Genomic DNA, 20,947 nt, shown 5'->3' on the forward strand with positions numbered 1-20,947 from the left:
GCTACCGTCCATGGGGTTGTGAAGAGTTGGACATGACTAAGCACACGCACACACCTTATAAGAAGAGGACGAGACGCCGGGGAGGGGCACAGAGAACAGTCCATGTGAGGACACGGGGAAGATGCCTCGCGCACACCCAGGGGAGGGGCTTCAGGAGAGCCTGCCAGCAGCCTTGATCCTGGACGTCCAGCCTCCAGAGCTGTGAGGAAACGTGTCTGCTGTTTAGGTCCCCCCTTCTGTGATACTGTGTTATGACTACCCGGGCAGACGGATGCGTGGCCAGTGTGGAGTCTCAGGGTTCTCTGTTGATCCCCACCGTGTTATTGCCAGATTGGCCCACTGAGGAGCTGGGAAAGTAGTCCCACTCAGAAATACAGGCGTGCAAGATTATTAGGACTAAAGAGGCTGCTTTGGACACAGTCTTCTCTCTGACCTCCTTCAGATCTATGTAATGACCAGCCTGGGGGCAGAAGCCATCTGAGTGACTGAGTGGTGGGCACAGTAATGCGCCCAGAACAAGGTCGGCTGGCAGCAGATATCCCAGAAATGCCAGGTTTGCCTTACATTTTGATCCCGTTTTTCTAAAACTCTAAAACTGTGGCGCACAGTATTTTTAGAGCTGCTTTGCAGTCTCTCTTTGTGAACCTTTCTTTGGGTACATCATTTAATCCTCTCAGCCAGCCTTGTTTAAGATCTGCAGAGTGCTATATTTATTTGACTTTATTTGAAATTTCTGGGCTTTTCAGAACGTTGCTCCAAGAAAATCGGATGAATACGGAACTCTAGAATTTATGCCGTAAAAGGCTTAACTGCTAATTCGTGTGTACGTTTTCTCATGATTATTTCTCCCTCTTATTTTTTCCTAGGCCATCTAGGGCAGGGAAATTAAAAACTCCCTTGGAGTCAGTGTCAGAAGATCTTTTTAAAAAAATTAATTTCATTTTTTAGGGCAGTTTTGGATTCGTAGCAGAAAGTGGAGAGCATTGCCATATATGCCCCATCCCCACATAGAGAGTTGTAACTTTTCAAGGGCAAGAGGGACAGATCCTTCTTTGTAGAGAAGAAGTATCTTTCTTGGCAAGACTCATGACCTTTAGTGATCAGGTGGAGGGTGTCAGACCGCCCCCTCAGGCTGTGGCTTGAGTGAGCTTGGACCTAACGCCCAGCAGAATCTCTCCACGTCTGCTGTGGGCCTGGGGGAGCCACAGGAGGCGTCACTGGCAGGCCCAGATCTAATTCCTGCGGAAGCCGCCCCACTGCCTACAACCCAGGCTGTGTCATCCTCCAGAAAGAAGGTGTCATTTAAAGGTTTAATCTTCACTCCTTCCTTTTCAGTGCATTTTTGCCTTTGTATCTCATTTGACTCTTAGCAAGGCATAGGGTCACTTAAATTTAACTTGTGATCTACAAAGCCTTTACACACACTTCCTTCTTCTGTTTCTTTTCTTTCTTTTTTAATAGAGATATGGTCTTTTATTGCTTAACATCTGACGGACGAAACAACAAGTTATTGTTGTTCAGTCACGAAGTGTGTCCAACTCTTTGTGACCCCGTGGACTGCAGCACGCCAGGCTTCCCTGTCCTTCACCATCTCCCAGAATTTTCTTAAACTCATGTCCATTGAGTCAGTGATGTTCTCCAACCATCTTATGCTCTGCCACCCTCTTCTCCTTTTGCCTTCAATCTTCCCCAGCGTCAGGGTCTTTTCCAATGAGTCAACTCTTCACATCAGGTGGCCAGAGTATTGAAGCTTCAGCTTTAGCATTGGCCCTTCCAATGAATGTTCAGGATTGATTTCCTTTAGGATTGATTGGTTTGATCTCCTTGCAGTCCGAAGGGACTCCCAAGAGTTTTCTGTGGCACTGCAATTCAAAAGCATCAGTTCTTTGGTGCTCAGCCATCTTTATGGTCCATCTTTCACATCCGTACATGGCTACTGGAAAAATCAACGCTTTGACAATGCAGATTTGTCAGCAAAGTGATGTCTCTGCTTTTTAATACGCTATCTAGATTTGTCCTAGGTTTCCTTCCAAGGAGCAAGAGTCTTTTAATTTCGTGGCTGCAGTTACCGTCCACAGTGATTTGGGAGCCCGAGAAGATTAAATCTGTCACTGCTTCCACGTTTTCCCCTTCTGTCTGCCATGACGTGAAGGGACTGGATGCCGTAATCTTCGTTTTTTGAATGCTGAGTTTTAAGCCAACATTTTCACCCTTTTCTTTTACCCTCATCAAGAGGCTCTTTAGTTCCTCTTCACTTTCTGCCATTAGAGTGGTATCATCTGCATATCTGAGATGGTTGGTATTTCTCCCAGCAGTCTTGATTCCAGCTTGTGATTCATTCAGCCTGGCATTTCACATAATGTACTCTGTTAAATAAGCAGGGTGACAGTATACAGCCTTGTCGGACTCGTTTCCCAATTTTAAACCAGTCCGTCATCCCACGTCCTCTTGAAACTGTTGTTTCTTGGCTTTCATACAGGTGTCTCAGGAGACAGGTCTGATATTCCCGTGTCGTTAAGAATTATCGACAGTCCGTTGTGGTCCATATAGTCAAAGGCTGTGGCAAGATGTTTTTCTTGAATTCCCTGCTCTCTCTATGCACAGCATGGCTCATGGCTTCCCTTAGTTCTGTGAGCCCCTTTGCCATGACCAGACTGTGACCCATGAAGGGAAATGACAAGTTGCCTTCTCTCAGTATACATGGATGGGCACACAGCTGCCCAGAGTTGGTGATTTGCCTGAGGTCCGATGGCTGAGTTAAAACCCAGAGCGGCCAAGACCCTGACTCGGGGCCATTGGTGCTTCGCTGAGTCTCTCTGCTCTTGCTGTGGTTGCGCTCCACGCGGTGGCGTGGTGCTGGCAGCCGCACCGCTGCTGTGAGCAGCGTGTCAGGGTGTCTGAGGGGCCCCAGGCTTCAGGTGGACGCACTGGCGCCTGCTCCTTTCGGGTCAGTCCCTGCCTGATGGGTGTGCACCCGGCCCCTTCCCAAGCTGCTCTGCTTACCCCCGTGAGTGGGTGGGATGATGGTCCTGGGGTGCCGGGGGTGCCTGTGTGGGTCTGGCTGAGTCACCCAAAGGAGGAGGACATTCCATGCGTTGGAGGTCCCGGCTCTCTGCCAGGGTCCTGACTGCTCCCCAGGGGTCAGGGCCTAGGTGTCTTGGAGGATGTACTTTGCTCTAGGCCAGCTTTCGGCTTTTAGTTTTTCTACACATTTCTTCTAGTGGGAGATGGGAACAAATCTAAAACATGAATTTTGAAGGCACATTTTCCCTGATCTCTAGTATCCAACTCCCAAGAATTTTTTTTTTTTTTTTTTAAAGTGAAAGCACAAGGAGAGATTTTAATTAGTTTTCACTGTCGCTGCTCTTGGTGATGGTAATTTTACACAAAGTATGTGCCAGGGAGATGCGTTATGGGGGCCTTTTTTCTCAATGCATTCTCTGCACCATAGAACTCAACTGTGAATTTCAGAGACAAAGAAATAACCCTAAAGGTTATATCCGGACAGTTTTTTTTTTCCACAGCTATTCTTGTTAGCATTCTTTTTCTAAACAAAAAGCACAACTACCCTAGGGATCTTTCTGGAACAAGGGGACAAAGAAAGAAAGGAAAGATGGTTCTGGTAGCTTCCTTGAAGGCTCACATCCCTCTTGGCCTAGGGTGCGGTCGTGGAGGGGGCTTCTCAAAAGCGAAAATGGCTCATAGGCCAGAAATTGCTTGGCCTCTTCAGTTACTAAGCGGTTTTAGTTCCTTTTGTGGTTGTTGCCTTGTTGGGTTTCACTTTTTATTTGCAGAATTGAATTGCGCTTCCCTCAGAGCTGGGGAGCCTGTCCTGACTCTTGTCCTGATGACAAAATGGCCTTTGGACCCCCTGGAGACCTGCCGGGACAGAGCGCTGTGCTTTATGTGTTGGTCCCCACCTTGACCCAGCCTTACGAGGCCTGAGATGGTTTGTACCGAGGGAGCGAAGGGTTTGTTTTCAGAAGCCCAAGACGAGAGCTCAGGAGTACGCAGGAGAGCTCTGCGTCGCCTGCGTTCTGGACCGCAGCGCTGGGGCCTGGTGTCAGGGACTCCCTCGCACTGACCCCGTCCTGGCCCTGCAGCCCGGGCGGTCCGTTCCCGGCAGCACAAGGCTTCCCTGTCCCCCTGGAGTGACGGTCCCTGAGCGAGCCTGGGCCTTTGCAGTCAGCGCTATCCACGCTGCATCTGGGCCATCTCCCTTCCTCACCACCCTTACAGCCCAGGGCCTACATTTCCTTTCGTCTGGGTGTTGTCTGGACGTCTTACTCCTTTGTTACATTGCCGGGAGCTTGTAGGCAGGGGCACTTCTGATTCACCTGGTTTCCCCCATAGTGCCTGTTGGACACATGAATGAACAGCTGCTGTTCCAGGTTGCAGGCTCCAGGATCACTTGGTGTGTGTGTAGGGGGGAGAGGGGGTGGCCGAGGCAGTCGAGGGCCGCCGGGCCAGGCCTGCCAGTGGAGGGCAGAGCTGCTCTCTGCCCCGGCCCCGGTCTGCCCCTGTCGGCCTGCCCTCACTGGAGGTTGGGGCGCTGTGGCATGAACTGGCTGGTGTGCTGATAAGCATGAACTGGGTGTGGATGGCGCCTGACCTGCCTGCTGGGGCTCCCCCAACCTGCACTCGGTTGGGGCAGCTTTGAGCACCACCCTGAGAAACACCTGGGGCTCCGGTCACTGCCCTCAGCTCTCTTTCTGAATCACCTTCTTGAGTTCTCATCGTCCCTGCCACTGTTGGCTTTGCACTCAGAGCCACGGCCAGACTGCCGTGGGAGAGGCCGCTGGAAGGCCTCAGTGAGGCTCCTCTTTGCCCTGGTCGGGATGGGGGTTCCAGGCCATCTCTGAGGGGTGGCCTGAAAGGGGGAGCCATGGGCCCTCTCCCCTACGCCAGTCTCCCCTCGGCTCTGGGAGGGAAGAGTGGGCAAAGGGAGACGGGAGGGCAGCCCTGGTCGGGGGGTGGGGGCCGCTGACCTCTGTTGGCCAAGCCCCCTCCTCCTGGCCCAGGTGCCCAGGTGGAGTGTGGGCAAGAAAGGACTCTCCTGTGGGCCACGCCCACCTCCCTGCCCGTCAGCCACACAGCGAGTCCCTGTCTCAGTTGCATCGCAGCCGAGTAACACAGCCGAGCAGCTGAAGCTGGAGAGGTCACCTGTCACAGAGGAGCCTGCCCTGTATTCCCTGTGTGAACCCGGAGCCCTGAAGTCCTGTCGGAGCTTGCTCTGTATTCTCCACCCGGTAGTGTCCCTGGTTGCAGCTGGAGGAGCAGCCGGTGCACCCCCATAGACCCCCACGTGGTGCAGCGCACAGGACGAGTGTGTAGCTACACGAGTGTGTAGCGTGTAGCCCGGGACGTCTCCCTCCGGTTTGGGTTTGTTGGCGCAGAAGGTGAGCTTGGCCTGATTGGGTGCTGCCCACTGGAAGGCCTGGGGCTGGCTGGCCATCCCAGTCTCCTGGCTCACTGCCTTGTTCCAGAAATAACTGTCTTCCCGGCATTTCATTGATCTGTGGTGATGCTTCGCATTTCTAGCCCTTTATGGAATGTTTCTGCTCAGAAAGTTTTTATTCTCTCATGAATAAAAGGCCAACTTTGACGCTTCTGGCTTAGAAAACAAACTCTCCTAGTGATTATAAAAATAAACTGAAAAAATAAGCAATGAACTCAACCCGCCCTGCTCATGTCATCTGAAGCACACGAACTTTCCAGTTGCGGTCAGGCCCGGTTTGGCTGTGGTCGTCCAGAAGGTAATGTGCGTGACAGTGGCGTGGACTTGCCATGCCTCGTCAGGCGCACACAGCGTCCTGCAGAAGGTGCTGGAGTGCGGGACCCAGCAGGAGCTGGCGGCGGGCTGCCCGTGCACGTGGCTGATCAGAAGCGCCGTGTGGTCTGAGGCCAGCGCACAAACCCCAGAACCTGGGGAGAGCCTGAGGCCTTCTGATGGGTCAGCTCTGGGAGCTGGACCCGCCTGTGTTTTCCCAAAGCTCCACTAGAATGGAGTTTGGGAAGCTGAAGTCCTGCGCTAACAACTTGTTTTCTAGCGAATGGAACCAAAGCCTGGCTTTCTGCTTGCTCGCTTGCCAGCAGCTGCAGCTCCGTCGGGTCGGGCCTGAAGGGGGAGTCCGGCTTCTCTGCTGGGAGTGCGCTGGCGTTAGGTTTGTGAGGAATCCAGGCGGGTCTTCGGGACAGTGGTGTCCCTGGGTGGGTTAGCGTTGGTCAAGACCTGTGTGTCTCCACATAGGGTCTGCTACGATCACGTGTCAGGCCGCTGCCCGAGTGCCGCGCTGCTTCACACTCCTTGGATAAACTTGAAGAGTGTTGTGCATGTTTTGTAAGGAGGGGGAGGAATGTGTATTATTCTTGAATTCTGGAGTGTGTACCACCAGTGTGAGCTAGGGACAGCCCGGTGACTATTTCCTCAAGCTGCTTGGCACATTGTTCTCTGACTAAACCGGGACATTCTGTAGCGGACAAATCAGATCTGCTGGAGGCAGCTCAGAGGAGGAAACCGCAGTAGTCCTGCAAAGAGCAGAGGAACCCCTGCTAATTCTGTTAAAGTGTCAGCACCAGAAGTAGGGCCGGAGTGATGACTTGCTGACTTTGGGGTCAGTGTATTTTTCATCCTACTTTCCCACTGAAATATAACATGACTTTATGGTATTCTACAAACCCTGTCTCCACCATGAGAAATGTGCAACATTTTATGTACATATATACGTATATGTATGTATACACATACACACACATATATATATGTTTTAAGATTCAGTATCAGTATTGTTGGCTAGTTTTGTCTGTTCATCCTGCTCACTTTGTGTTTTTTAAAGTAATTTATTTTGAAATATTTTGATAAAAATAGGTTATCTTTGTCAAGAAGCTTAATCTAATCTCAGCTTAGGAGCCCAAACATGAAATTATGCCACCCCCCCAATAAAAGACACTGTTCTCATCCCAGAGTTCTCTCTTGCCTTCTCTAAGAAGACCCATTCCATCGCTCATGTCTGTGGTGCTGACCGAAAGCCGGACACGGGCTCAGGACTGGTTAACCAGAGAAGGCACTTGTAAGGAATGTGGCTGGTGACAGAGAAGAACGTTCTGTCTAGTGTGTCTTGAATCTGAAATATTTCCTTCAAAGGAGGTCCTGAAAAGGGATGGAGTAAAGAAAGTAATGTTCCAAATAAACCTTGTAAGACGAAAACGATGACTTGTGAAAGAGCTTAAAGACCGAGGGCCTCTGTAAGTGGGCAAGCTTATGCCTTTTATTAGCGTCTGTCTGTCGCTTAAATGACTGGTCCTGGTGCTCTGTGTTGCTTTTGGGCGAGACTGGGCTAGGAAGACCCATCTTCTGGTCTTGACTTCCCTCTGAAGCTCCTGACCTTGGACAAGCCCTCTGGCCCCATGAGCCTAGATCCTGACTGTCGTACACTGCCAAACAGCGAGCATGGCTACCTGGGCAGGCATTCTCTCCCTGAGAAGGTTTTCTTTCCATGGAGACCAGGTGAGGCAGGTGGGCAGCCATTGGGGAGGGGGTGCACTCTGGGCTGGCAGGTTGTGGTCATTTCCTCTCTCGAACTCCTCGCACATGTTGAAAATGTTACGAGAAGCTTGGCCTCTTGTGAGAATCAGGCAGCAGACAGCAAGTCTAGGGAGAGCCTAACTCGGGAGTGGCGGGTGGGACAGACAGTCGGCCGCCCCGTCCCACGGCCACAGTGCTTGCGCCCGCTGCGGGGCCCCGAGGGTGGTGCTGGGCACCTGTTCTTACACAGAAGCCCCCAAGGCGTGTGCTGCACTTTTCTCTGCAGCTCTCCTGATTTCATGTAAGAGAGCGAAACAATATGTTGGGGTGCTCTGCCATCCCTGGGTCCCCACTCACAATCCAGGGAGTGTGGCCCCATTCCTGCCTTCTGCCCAGCTTGACAGCTTCCTTTTGGGGGACCGTGGCTGCGGGCCGCTGTTCCTGTGACCAGCCAGCTGCTGGGAAAATCTCAGTAGCCATTGCAGGCCTTCCAGGCCTCAGGCCAGGCAAGGATGGGGTGGAAGGTATGGCAGGATGGCCCTTCCGGAGTCACTTAAGGTCTTGTCTGGGTGATGGCTTCTGTATAGCAGCCCCACCTATCACGTTAAGTTAAGGTACACTTGAGTTCATTTGTGTTGGGTTCTGTCTGTCGTTAATTTGTAGACCCCTTTTAGCTTTAGTTTCAGAGTTCCAAGAAAAGCGTTTATACCTAGTTCATGTTTATGTTTCCCATTTAAAAGAATGTGAGAGACAGCGAACGCTGCGAGCTCTCTGGCTTCTCTCCTTGACGGCTAAGAAGCACTTGCTGCAGGGTCTCTCTGTTCGGCTGTGACTTGAGACCATGTGGTCCAGCCTCCGTCTCCCGCCTCTGAGTGGGAACTCTCCCCACAGGCTCTGGTATCAGGGCAGCACCCGTGCTACAGTGTGTCCCCTCCAGCCAGGGGGCCCCTGCCCTGGGAGAGAGCCGGCGTGGGGGCTCGGGGAGGATCCTTGCATTTGACCTCTTTGGTGGCTGCAGCCAGAGAGTTGGCAGTGGGGTCTGTCAGAGGGAGGGGGGACATGTGTATACCTGTGGCTGATTCAAGTTGATGTATGGTGGACACCAACACAATTTGTAAAGCAGTTATCCTCCAATTAAAGGTGAATTAAAAACAAGTGGGGACTGTCGGCTGCACCACGTGCGCAGGGCCGTTGGCAGCAGGGGCGGACAGCGCGGAGGGGCGGGGTGGGGAGGAGAGAGCCGAGCAGAGCTGTCTGTGCTGCCGCCGTGGGCTCCACGGGCCGCTCAGCCATTTTCCTGCCCAGGTTTTGTAAGTCAGCCCAGACCTTTATGAATTCGCACCTTTTCTGCTTAAACCCACCGGTGTGGGATTCTCCAGCTTGCAGCCCAAGGTCCTGTCAAGTGTGGTTTTCTGGTCAGGCTAGGAGCCCTGTCACTGAGTCCCCCCGGGACGGGTCAGTGAGCAGAGGGCACTGCTGCAGCTAGGGTGTGGGCCACCGCCCTGGGAGGGCACCCGCTCTGTGCGCTCTGGCCCCAGGAGCCCTGAGCAGCTGCGGCCACACCCACGTTGGCTGCTCTCTTCACTGAGAGCACAGACCTCTCCCACGAGGGAGAAGCACAGGAACAGGGCGGCGGTGGGGGGCTTCCGTCAAGGAGGCTGGAGGGAGTAAGGCCCAGCCTCCAGGTGGCCAGTTCTGGGTAGGGCGAGGCAGAGACAGGCACAGGCCAGGCCCTACAGCCTTGGGTTTGGGTGGAAAGAGGAGAAGAGACAGCATCTCAGGCAGAGAACAGGGCAGTCCAGCGCTGGGAGCCAGAGTTCTCTGCCGGCTGCGTCTAGAACCCAGCTTTGCGTGAGTACCTGGGGGTGGGGCCTTGGGTCTGTGATGACACTTTCCTTCATAGGCTGCAGACACGCTGAGCCCCGGGTCCCAGGGAAGCCCTGGTCCTCCCCTCTCTGATCCCCTGGGAGATGCATGTCTTCACGGACAGTGGGAATCAATAAATACTGGATGGTTTCTTCCATCCTAAACACATGTATTTGGGGATTTCTGTGGTCTTGCCGAGAGGCCAGCACAGAGACAGACTTGCATTTAATTACGTGAGGGCTTCGAGTGGCCCAGATGACAGAGGAGCAGGCCGTGAGGCTGGTTGCAGTCGGGACCTTCTGGGAGAGTCCCCAGCACTGACGGTGGCTCTCACGATGGCCTGTGTGCTCGGAGCCGCGCTGTCTTTGTCCACAGCGTCCTGGGGAGCTGATGTAAAATCAGGCGGCAGATGGAGCCTGGAGCATGGGGGTGAGGGGAGTGTCGTGAAGGACATGGGGTCAGTTCATCCCTGGTTCAGCACCCGGGGTGCCCCTGCTGGAACCGGGGGAACCAGCCAGGGAAGGTCTTGGAAGACGTCCCACCAGCGTGGCCCTCAGATTGCCCACCACTCATGTTCTCTGTGATACGTTTTCTGAGGGTACCTCCTCTTCATCTCTGGGTCCCCGAGACCTGGCCCCTGAGGTGTTGCTGACGAGATGCCCCCACATGCCGTGCGCTTATTGTGGAACTGTCTCCTCTCCCTTCTAGAGGTGAGCACCCAGGCCTGTGGTGCTCAGCATGAGCGCTCGTCAGCCCTTTATTCACAGAGACTTAGTTCCAGGTAAGTTCCTGCAGAAAGTCCCTTGGAGGTTTGTGGTTTGCAGGCGAGTCCCTGGGGCTGAGCTGCACTTTTAAAGCGGGGTGTGCCTGAGGCTCCCTGCAGGAGCTGGTTTTTAGGGAGGACTCACAGAGGACAGCTGACCAGGACTTCTAGAGCCAGGAGGCCACAGGCCACAGCCAGAGGAGGGAAGGGGCCACAGTGCTCACGGGGACAGAAGGGGCTGCAGGGGCTGTCAAGCCAGGGCCGCGTGGCAGACGTGCTGAGGCGGGCTGACGTCTGGACCTGTGGGGAGGGTGCTGCTGGCATGAGTCACTGACGGTTGCGGTGTAGGCATGAGAGGAAGAGGCAGCCAGGCACTCACACTGATCTGGGTCTTGGCTGGAGCTGCTGGAAGGATGGAGCCATGCTGATCGGGGTGGGAGGATTGAGGGGCCAGGCGATGCGGGGTGGGGAGCAGGGGCCGGAAGGGCCTGGGCTTGTCCTGCTCAGGGCACCCCCCCCAGAGCCCCCACACCCAGTCCTTTACAGCGGCGGGCACCGGGGATCAGGCCCACGGAGGACACTTCTTCCATGGAACAGTGTGGGGGGGGGGGCTCTGGGGTGATTCCAGTGTGCTCTACTCACTGGGCACTTTATTTCTGTTGTTACCGCGTCAGCTCCACCGCAGATCACCAGGCATCAGACCCCTGACGCTGGGGACCCCTGGTTGAGAGGGGTATCCGCGGCCCACCTGGAGCCTCGCTCTTCCCACTGGAGTCCAGAGATGTGCGTCCGTTGGAGTCTAGGTTTAGGGCACTGAATCCTGTCTGCCGCCGTATTCATTGAACTAGCGGGGCAGGTTCGTTAACTGAATCGGGTGAACTGACTGCTTCACTGTCCGTTCAGTGTCACTGTCAGTGAGCAGGCCTTGAGGAAATGGGCGGACGCAGGAGGGGACAGATCGACCGGACCCTGCTGAGTGAGCGCAGGCCCCTTGGGGCCCTGGGTCGGCTTGTTTGGGTCTGCAGGTGAGAATGTACACCAGCTGCAGCACATTTCTCGTTTCCCTGTGCTTGCCTTTCTGAGACACGTCACTTTCCAGCGTTTAAGTACTGGCAACCCCAAACTGCTGTTTTGAAACTCACTCATGTGCTCGGCCTTGTTCTTAGGGTCCCAGTCAAAGCCTGAACCCACCCCCTCCCCGCTCCCCTGCTCTGCACAGGGGCTGGAGCAGAAAGTAGGTGAGATCTGGGTCCCTGCCCCGAAGGGGAAGGAGGAGGCGGCCTCCCTACAGGCTCTTTCCAGCACAGAGGGGCCGTGGGGCCACCCCTTGGAGAACTGGATCCCAGGCTGTCCAGCCCTAGGGCTGGGGTGGGGTCTCTGTCCACCCGCCCCTCTGATGGGGCACGGCCTCCTCCCGCTAGCAGTCATATCCTCACCTTACAGGAAGGTGGCCCGTGGAGGTGCCCTGGCTCCCAGTGGCTCACCAGGTCTTGATAGCAGAGCCTGGCCTCCCCCGCCAAGGCCTACCACCTCCAGGAACGGACCTCCATTCACCAGTTCCTTCCCAGCAACGGCTGTTAGGCCTGAATTTGTGTGATATTGTTTGAGTCTGTGATCGCTCTGAGCTGAAGCACAGCAAAGTGTCATGGACCTGGAGGCAGAGTTGTGGCTGGAGAACCCAGGGAGGCTGGGGAATTGAGACTCAGCTGGAGGGAAGGCCTTTTTGGCTCATAGAGGCCCCAGGGCGAGTGCAGGGCAGACTGGGCATGTGGAAGATTAGGAACCGCCTAGGGGAGGAATGCACGCGTCACTGGAGGCTCTGTGGGCTGTCACGGGTTTCTTTACACAGGTGCTGCTCCTCGGGGCATCCTACGGTGCTGTGATTCCTTTACAGATGGTGAAACTGAGGCTGGGAGAAGCTCTGTCACTCTTGCAGGAGCAGGGGTCTGAAGCAGCAGTAAGTGAGCAGGCGCCTGGGCGCACGGCCCAGCTCTGGGCCTCTGCTGGTTGGCCCAAGCTTCCAGGTCCTGGAAGGGCCGGTGTTGAGGGCCCTGGGGACCATTGTTTCTGGGACTGGCGGAGTCGAGGCCAGAGCACAGGGGGCCGAGCCTCAGGCTTGCCTGTGTGCCTGCTTAGAGCCCTCTGCTTTGGTCCCTGTCCCTGGGCCCTCCGGCCTTACCTGCCCAGTTACTTCCTGAGCCTTTTCCTCAGGCAGCGTTGCTGGCCTTTTGTGGGAAGGAGGCGTATTTGGCTTTGCTTCCCAGGTGGCTCAGTAGGTAAAGAAACTGCCTGCAGTGCAGGAGACTGCCTGTGTGTGAAGGGTTCTTACTCAGGTGAGGCTCAGGGTGGGCGTGGGGGCTCTGCTCCTGCTCTGCAGTCACTGGGGCCTAGTTTCCTTTCATCCAGTGACTCCACGTTCCCTGGGCGTAGAACTGCCCACCAGGCCCCTGTGTGCAGCTGGGAGTCCAGGGAAATGAGGATCCCATGACCACCTCACCATCTGCATCTGAGCTGGTGCGTGTCCCTTCTGCACGATCACCCAGCTTTCTCTGTCCCTGCGAAGGGGCTGGAGGGACCTGCCAGGTAGGTGAGGTCCGTCATGGGCCTTGATGTTTTCTTGGTAGGTGCTTGTTTGACCCCTGGTCTATGTTTAGGCTTGAACTCCGCACCCAGGAGGATATGGAGGAAACGAGGGCTTGAGGTCTGGCCTTTGCAGGACACGGGTGCCCGGCTGGTCATCCCACCAGCACACAGGAAGCGGACCATCCTGCTGTGCAGACTGGCTGGTGGATTAGGGAGCCTCTGTGAGGGGCGTCACCAGGGTCAGCTGCTTGACGCCCGAGAGCCAATGCTTGAGAGACAAGTGCCAGTAGGAGTGGAAAGGCTGCTTTATTTAGCAGGCTGGCAACCTGTGGGGAGATGGCAAACTCATGTTCATAGTGAAAGTGAAGTGAAAGTCGCTCAGACATGTCTGACTCTTTGCAACTTCATGGACTATACAGTCCTATAGTCCATGGGCTATCTACAGAATTCTCCAGGCCAGAATACTGGAGTGGGCAGCCTTTCCCTTCTCCAGGGGATCTTCCCAACCCAGGGATCAAACCCAGCTCTCCTGCATTGCAGGTGGATTCTCTACCAGCTGAGCCACAATGGAAGCCCTAACTACAAAGTTTCTGCTTGACTGTGATCATTTTTAAAGCGAGAATCATTGAGGGGGTGGGGAGGAGGTTGTTCATTATCTTCCACTGTGTGCATGATGGTGAGATATTGGGGCAGTGCTCCAGGAATCTGTTGCTCAGCCTGAAGTCCTCCCCTGGGGTGAGGGCCCTAGTTCCAGCAGAAGAATGCAAACATTTTGTTATAGATATTCCTCGAGGGGGGGTCAGGACTCTGCCCCAAGGCTGCGCTGTTGCTTCTTGACTGCTCCGCCCTGTTTTTTGTATCCCCTCTCTGATGAGCAACTTTTGAATCTGTCCTTTGGAACTCAGGGAGGGTCTTGGAAGCTGAATGAAGCCTGTTTTCCTACAACCAAGAGGCAGGGGACACGGGAAGGACTTTCACCCGGGAGGGGCCCACCCCACAGAGCAGGGGTCCTTCTCTGCTGCAAACATGCTGTTGGCTGCAGGGGAGGCTTCATGTGGAAGGGGCAGCTGTCCCTTCTTGGGTTATAAGCAGTAATTTTCCTGCCTGTGAGCTATGTGACGCCTCATCCATCAGTGACTGCCCATCCTGGATGGGGATGTGAGAGAGAGCGCTTCCTCTTTCTGATTCCTAAGCCAGCCTCCTCCTCAGGGGCTGTGCTGACTCCTCAGGCCTTCCCTGACCTTCGCTCTTGGAGAGCACGGAACCAGGGAGCTTCGCTGCTGCGGTGCCAGCGATAGAGTGCAGAGGGCTGGGACGGGAGAGGAGCGGCCCCAGGTGGCCTCGGGGCTTCTTGCTTTGGGTTGAGGCTGGTCATTCATCCTTTACCCTCCATGTGACCTTGAGGAAGTCACCCTGCCTGGATTTCTCTGACTGCATCCATGCAACTCCTAAAATTTTAAGATGCTTTTGAGAAGACCCTCCCCCTGCACCCAGTGTTCTGACAGATGCCCGTGGGGCCGTCCTCCCCCTCAGCTCCAGCTCAGTAGAGGTTCCTGAGCCAGAGGGGCCTCTAGACCCTTCCCAGGCCTTGTTCTATGGAAGGGGGGTGGGGAGGCCTTCCCAAGACCAGCTCCTCCAGGAGCAACGCTGTGTGAGCCATGGGTCCTCCCCGTCCTTGGCCATGTCTCCCTGCCCCCAGCGGTGGAAGGGACGTTGGATGGAGGAGGTTACACGTCTCTCACAGAGTGAGGAGCCGAGGCAGTTAGTTTCAGGAGTTCTTGGTTCTTTCCTAAAAATTCACGTCCTTCTAAACAATTCCCCTGCCCTCTCTGTCCTGTTTAAATGTCATTTTTCTTGCTAATGAGTGCTGGTCTTCAAATGGGGATAGGAGGAAACCAGGGACCTTGGGAATATAAGAATCCTAGGTGAATTACCTTAAATTAATGAGACTAATAAGGGAAGTCGAGTTCAGCTGTGCAAATTAGCTTCGTGTTATGGTTCTTAATGACTTAAATTGCCGGTCTTAATTAGATGCCCCCCCAAAACCATGAAGCGGCTTCTGAGATCCTTTTGACCTAAAAGCTTCTCTGATCCGTTCACTCTGTCGAGTATAAAATTAGCCTAGAGATGTTCCTCTTTAAACTATCGCCAGAGTCTCACAGGGCCTCTGGTATCCGCCACCCTCCAGGGGCTGGGGTAGGAGGGTGGCTGGGTGGGCACCCTGCAAGAGGCGGGGCTGGGCTGGTGGAGGAACCTTCCTGGGGAGGCAGGCCGTCGGGGTGCAGGTGTGGTCCTCTGGTCAGTGGCCTGTCTCCCTGTCCTGACGATGAAGGGGAGACGCAGGAAGCGTGCTGCGCAGGCAGCTGGGCAAGTACGGGGATTTCTGGGTGCCACCTCTGCCTCTGGCTGGTGCAGAGTGCAGTTCTCAGTGATTCGGGAGGGTGGCAGTAAGCTGAGAAAGAAAATGCTTCTGGCACGCCCCCAGACGTGGTCATCGTTGACAAGTGGTCCCTGACTGGCTCTGTCCCTCTGGGCCCTTCTTTTTAAATGTCTTTAGCCGGAGCACAGGTAGACATCCATTAGAAACACACGAGGTGCAGAGCTGACATGAACTCTTTTACAGCCATTGAAAGGATCAGCCTTTTTATTGGGTGTGAAGACCATTCACAAACAGCTCAGTGAAGTTTTCCCACAGTGAATCCACTCAAAGAGCCATCCTGCAGGAGACGGAACCCCCCACCCCCCCAGCCTCTCACGCCCTCCCCGGCCAGTTCTGCCCCTCGGAGACACTAACACCGCTGTCCCGACTTCCCACACCATGCGCCCGCCCGCCCAGTGCCCGAACTTCACAGCCATGGCGTTGCCTAGAACGTGCTCTCGTGCGCCTGGCTTTCCCCCTTGTTGTTGTTCCTAAGGGTCGTCTGTGTGGTTTTGTCTATTCCGCTGTGGATGGACACTTGGATTGTTTCTGGTTTTTTTTTTTTTTTTTTGAATATAGAAACATCCGTATTCTTTACTTTTGATTAATTTATCTGTGTCAGGTCTCAGTTGTGACACATGGGTCTTCATTGCGTCACGTGGGTTCTAGTTGTGCGCAGGCTCAGTTGCCCCGCGGCACGTGGACTCTTCCCGGACCGGGATCGGACCCGCATCCTCTGCAGTGGCAGCTGGATTCCTAACCAGTGCGCCTCCGGGGAAGTCCCTCTAGTTCATTATAAATGTTACTGCTTTGCGTGTTCGTCACACACTTTTTGGTGCACCTGAGTGTGCGTTTCTGTGAGCAGTTGCACTCTGAGTTATGTATCTTCAGTGTGGGTATGGCTGTACCATCTTACACTCCCCCAGCAGTGTGTCAGGGCCCCATTTACTCCACATCCTTGTCAGCACTTGGTACTGACTGTTCCAGTTTAGCTGTTCTGGTGGGTGCACAGAGGTATCTCATGGTTGCAGTTAGTATTTTCCTGATGACTAATGAGGTTGAAGAACTTTTTGTGTGTATGCTGCCTTTATTAATCATTTTAATCATCGTAGCAGCCAGATAGTAGTGTGTCTTACAGATGTTCCGAAATGCACTTACCTGTAGCTGGGCATTTAGATTGCTTCCTGTATTTATCATTACAAACGATAGGCATCTCGGGACCCTTGGTGAGAATTTTGTATTGTTGACAGATTTTGATAGATAATGTCAGATTGCTTTCTAGAGTATTCAGACCTTTCCAGAATGTTATCAGTAGTGTAGGAGAACTCTGTCGAGTTTCCCCTAGGTCAGCGAGCAAAGCATATTCTCATTAGAAGAACAAGCAAAACCTCTTTAAGGAGCCTACTTTAGATAACTCTAGGTGTACTTACGGAGAAGGCGATGGCACCCCACTCCAGTACTCTTGCCTGGCAAATCCCATGGACGGAGGAGCCTGGTGGGCTGCAGTCCATGCTAAGGGTCAGACACGACTGAGCGACTTCCCTTTCACTTTTCACTTTCACGCATTGGAGAAGGAAATGGCAACCCACGCCAGTGTCCTTGTCTGGAGAATCCCGGGGATGGGGGACCCTGCTGGGCTGCCGTCTCTGGGGTCGCACAAGGTCGGACACGACTGAAACGACTTGGCAGTAGGTGTACTTAACGTTCTCTCATTATCATGATTGAGTTTGGTCACTTTTCCAGAATAGTTTCTCTGAGCATCCCTCTTTTATGAATTCATGCCTTTTGCCACTTGCATTTTTAGTGAGTTTTTTTGGTCAGTTTGTGTGTTATTGTAAAATACAGGCCTCAGTCCTGTAAGATCTTTCTCCATCTGATCCATTGTAGCAGATCTTTGACGTGATGCCTCTTGATGTCGGCTCACTGTTTAGTCTCCCCCTTGGCGACCTCTCTGGGGTGTCCCCAGCCATGCCACTGCCCTCCTCTGACGTGCCCAGGCCCAAGGTCCCTGGGTGCCCCGTGGGAGGGGGAGGAACACAGCCTTCAGGGGAGGGGGTTTGCAGTTTCGGCTGCTCACGCTGGCCGCCGAGGTCTGCCTGGCAGCCCTAGCAGTGCTGTGCTGAGCTGGGGCCCAAGTGTTGTGCTCTGGAGGCTCGCAGGACCGGGCAGCCGCGCTGGGCTGGGAGCCACATTTTCAGTGCCGGCTCCCGTCCTTGCGCGTGTTTCTCACTGCCGCCCTGACAGGTGGGTACAGCCCCCCTCGTCTTAGTCACCAGAAAGCAGAGCCTCTGAGGTGCCCAGCTTCTCCCAGAGCCTGACGTTTGTAGCAGGAAGCCTGGGGCTCAGCCTCTTACCTCCTCCTTTCCCTGAGCCACATCCCAGCTCCCCAGCAGGCCCCCCAGGGCCGGCGCCCCCGGTCCCCTGATCAGCACAGGAAGGGGGATAGGAGTGAGCACTGTTTCTCATTCTTTGGGGCTTTGAGCAAAACATCTGTTTTTGAGTTAAAAGTTTAGATTGGTGTGTGGGGCACAAAGGAGCGTATAGTAGCACTGGGCTTCCCCCCATTTTTAGGCATGAAAATAATAACATACATGTTATAATAAGCATTCCCGAGAACTTCATGTCTGCTCAGCTTGTTAAGTTTATACTTTTCTATTTTTAGATGATGGATTTGGATGTGCTTCTGTGAAGAGATGCCACGTGTCTCTACTGGCCCAAGGACAAACATGTCCAGTAAGTTGCTGGGTGAATTAACCCAAGAGCGGGAACTCAGGCCCTTCAGATACAAAGGTGTTGACACCCTTTGAGAAGACGGGGTGTCTGGATATTTGGGGACCTTTGAGGGGATTTTTAAAAAAATTATATTTATTTAGTTTTAATTGATGATTGCTTTACAATTTTGCTTGGATTTCTGTTTTGAGGCCTGGAGTCTTGTGCTGTCGTTTAGAAGTTGCTCTGTAGGAGCTGGTCCATATTTTGACAAGTTATTGATGTATTTGTGGGGAGGCAGGCGGTCTCCCCGGCTTACTCCTCCTCTGTCGTCTTCCACTCTCTGAGGGGATGTTGTAAACCAGCCTTACTGCCTGGTCTAATTATTTGAACTTCTAAAGGTTGGTTCCTGCTAGAGATAGCAGGAATGGCAGCATAAAGGGTTGGAAGAATTTGAAGCCCATTCCTCGCCGAGTATGCTGCCTCTCAGAGCAGCGCGTGAGCTCCGTGCTGGCCAGAGCATCTGGGCGGCTCAGCCCGTGGTGGCTCCTTGCCCAGAGACCCCGTGCCCGAAGCACAGCACTGTCCACTGAGGCACAGATGGTCGTGCCTTATGGGAAAGAAAGCCCGAGTGACGCAGCTGGCGTTCCTGTGGCCCTGAGGGGCAGAGAACAAGGCTGGAGACGTGCCTTTGGTCCCCAGGTTCCGCTGTCCTGTTTTGGCCAGCAGGCGGCAGACCTCTCTCTTCCCACACCTCTTATCCTTCAAAGAGAGATGGCAGTGAGCTGACTTATCATTTTAAAGCTCCTTTGAGATTCGTCAATGGGAAATCATAATAAAGCCAACCCTAGCCATAGTTTATGATTATGTTTGAGGCATTGTTTAATGTGATCGTCTCTGGGTAGAGACCGTGCTCTCTTTATGGAGTCCTGTGGGTGAGAGCAGAGGAGGTCATTAGACAGGACCTGGATCGTCAGACTCTCCCCTCCTCACCTGCCGGGGACCCTGAATCTTGCCTGGGTAGGTCACGTGCTCTCTGCATGAGGCCACAGTGTCTCTCTGAGTTTTTGTGTTTGTTTAAACCAGTGTTTGTTCCTGTTTCCCAGGACAGCTGCCGCCTTAGGGGACGCGGGCGTGGTGCCGGGGCTTCTGGGGACTCAGGCGTGGTCTGACCCAGGAACAGGAAGTCATCCTCACCAATGCCATCATGGCAGCGAGAGAGCACAGCCCTCGCCATGGCGCCAGGGCCCGTGCGGTGCAGCGGGCCTCCACCATCGACGTGGCAGGCGACATGCTGGGCCTCTCTCTGGCAGGTGAGCCTCAGCAGGCTGCCTGTGGGCCCTTGTTGTGGTGGTGCCGGGGGCTGTGGGGCCTGGCAGCCCCGTTTGAGCTGGAATAGGGAAAGTCAGCCCTCTTCCTGGGACTTGCATGCCCTGGAACCTGCCCGCCGGGGGTTTTCCAGGTTGCATGGGCACCTCCATGGCTTACTGGCCAGTAGGTAATGCGGGAGTGTCCGCAGTGCCTGTGTGAGAGGTGCCTGGACCATAGTAAAAGCCCTTCACGCTGTGGATGTGCAGGCCCAGGGGAGGGGATTTAGTCTCGGGGTCCGTGACTTCCTAGGACTCTCAGACCATCTCGTGTAGCAGTTTGGGAGGAGGCAGAGTGTCGGGTCCCCCCCATCCCATTTTATTGAGGAGTAACTGACATATCAATACATCACTGTAAGCTCAAAATGTAGAGCTTGCTGGTTTGATGTATGCTTACTGCGTCGCCACTGGTGATTGGGCTTTTTGCCTCAAATTGGAAAGCAGGGAAAAGTTGATTAAGGCTGATTTTTTTCTGTCATTTCTCTTCTACCCAGGAAATGTACAAGATCCAGATGAGCCCATTTTAGAATTCAGCTTAGGTAGGTGTCTTTAATTTTTTGTGTTAATATACATGCAGCTTAAAACCCAAAACAAGAGCACCACAGCTGGCAGGAGTTTGTACAGAGACCTTGTCGCTGCCGCCACAGCTGCGAAAGTGCTTCTGAGAAGGGGAGGCCGAGAGGCCGCTGGGGGCCTCCTGCGCATGGGAGGGGACCTCAGCTGCCTGGCATGGGACGCCCGTCTCCTCCGCGCGTGCTCCGTCCAGGCTGGTGTGGGGAGTGGGCAGGAGGGGGCCCCCAGAGACGCAAAGTCAGCCTCGCCGGGGAGAGGCGGGAGGGGTGAGGACATGGGGCTCAGGGCCGCGTTGCTGTCCCTGTGGTGCCACTCTCTGGCGCTCAGACCCTCGCTCCATGAGCAGAGGCGCTGACGCCCACGTGCTCCCCGCTCATGAGCCTCAGTGAGAGCGCGCCCAGAGTCGGGTAGCGTGGCTCACTGTGGGCTCACCTGCAGGAGCTTCTTCGCCAGGGCCCAACACTTGCTGGTATTCTTCCCCTCGTCCTGTCCGTGAAAGACTGCTGAGTGAGGCGTGCCCACCTCGCCCCTTCCACCCTCCTCCTTCCCATCCTAATTCTGCCTGGCTACTCCTCAAGGCTGGAGGCTCTCTCTGGTGGAAGTAAACTCAGTCCTCCACAGAGATGCAGAAATGCTGGCCCTCAGAAGCCAGCCAGAGCAGTCAGCTGGCCGCCCAGTTACTGTCAGGGAGCCTGCCTAGGCCAACATGCCCTGAAGCCTGCTGAGACCACCTTCTTAGAACTGAATGTCTCACAAGGACGGGTGTATGTTTGTTGATCACAGTCTTATTCATAATAACCAGCACTGGAAACAGCGTCCATCAGCTGGAAGATTAACTATGTTATGTGCATACAGAGGATGGCTGCTCAGCTGAGAAAAGGACCAAATCCCTGATAGACCCCTGGGTGCGTCTCAGAAGCACTGTGAAAAGTGAAAGAAGCCGTAACAAGAGGCCGGGTATTGTGTAATTCCATTTTCGTGAAAGTCAGAAGGACGAGTCTGTAGTGAGAGAGCACAGGTTAATGCTTACCTGGGAGTGAGGTAAGGGCAGGGAGCCCTTTGGGGCGACGGAGATGCTCCCTGTCTGGACAGTCGTGGTGGGTCTAGGAGTGTGTGCGCTGATCAGAATTGAGTGCCACACT

The 20,947-nt window shown here is 54.3% G+C and overlaps 1 protein-coding gene across 9 annotated transcripts in view; it reads left to right on the forward strand.

Moving 5' to 3' along the window:
• Positions 1 to 20,947, forward strand: part of INPP4A (inositol polyphosphate-4-phosphatase type I A) — a 117,277-nt gene that overhangs the window by 46,299 nt on the left and 50,031 nt on the right. For 5 of the 9 annotated variants that reach the window (XM_018054888.1, XM_018054893.1, XM_018054894.1 and 2 more), the window contains exons 2-4: positions 17,819 to 17,889; positions 18,972 to 19,178; positions 19,727 to 19,771. In XM_018054888.1, the coding sequence (XP_017910377.1) occupies positions 19,073 to 19,178; positions 19,727 to 19,771 (151 nt within the window). In that variant the 5' untranslated portion in view covers positions 17,819 to 17,889; positions 18,972 to 19,072. Of the gene's footprint in view, positions 1 to 17,818; positions 17,890 to 18,971; positions 19,179 to 19,726; positions 19,772 to 20,947 lie in introns of those variants that run through there. The other 4 variants (XM_018054891.1, XM_018054895.1, XM_018054896.1 and 1 more) reach the window with 2 other exon arrangements.

The sequence above is a fragment of the Capra hircus genome, chromosome 11 (genome assembly GCF_001704415.2).
Source record: "Capra hircus breed San Clemente chromosome 11, ASM170441v1, whole genome shotgun sequence".
Classification (NCBI taxonomy): domain Eukaryota; kingdom Metazoa; phylum Chordata; class Mammalia; order Artiodactyla; family Bovidae; genus Capra; species Capra hircus.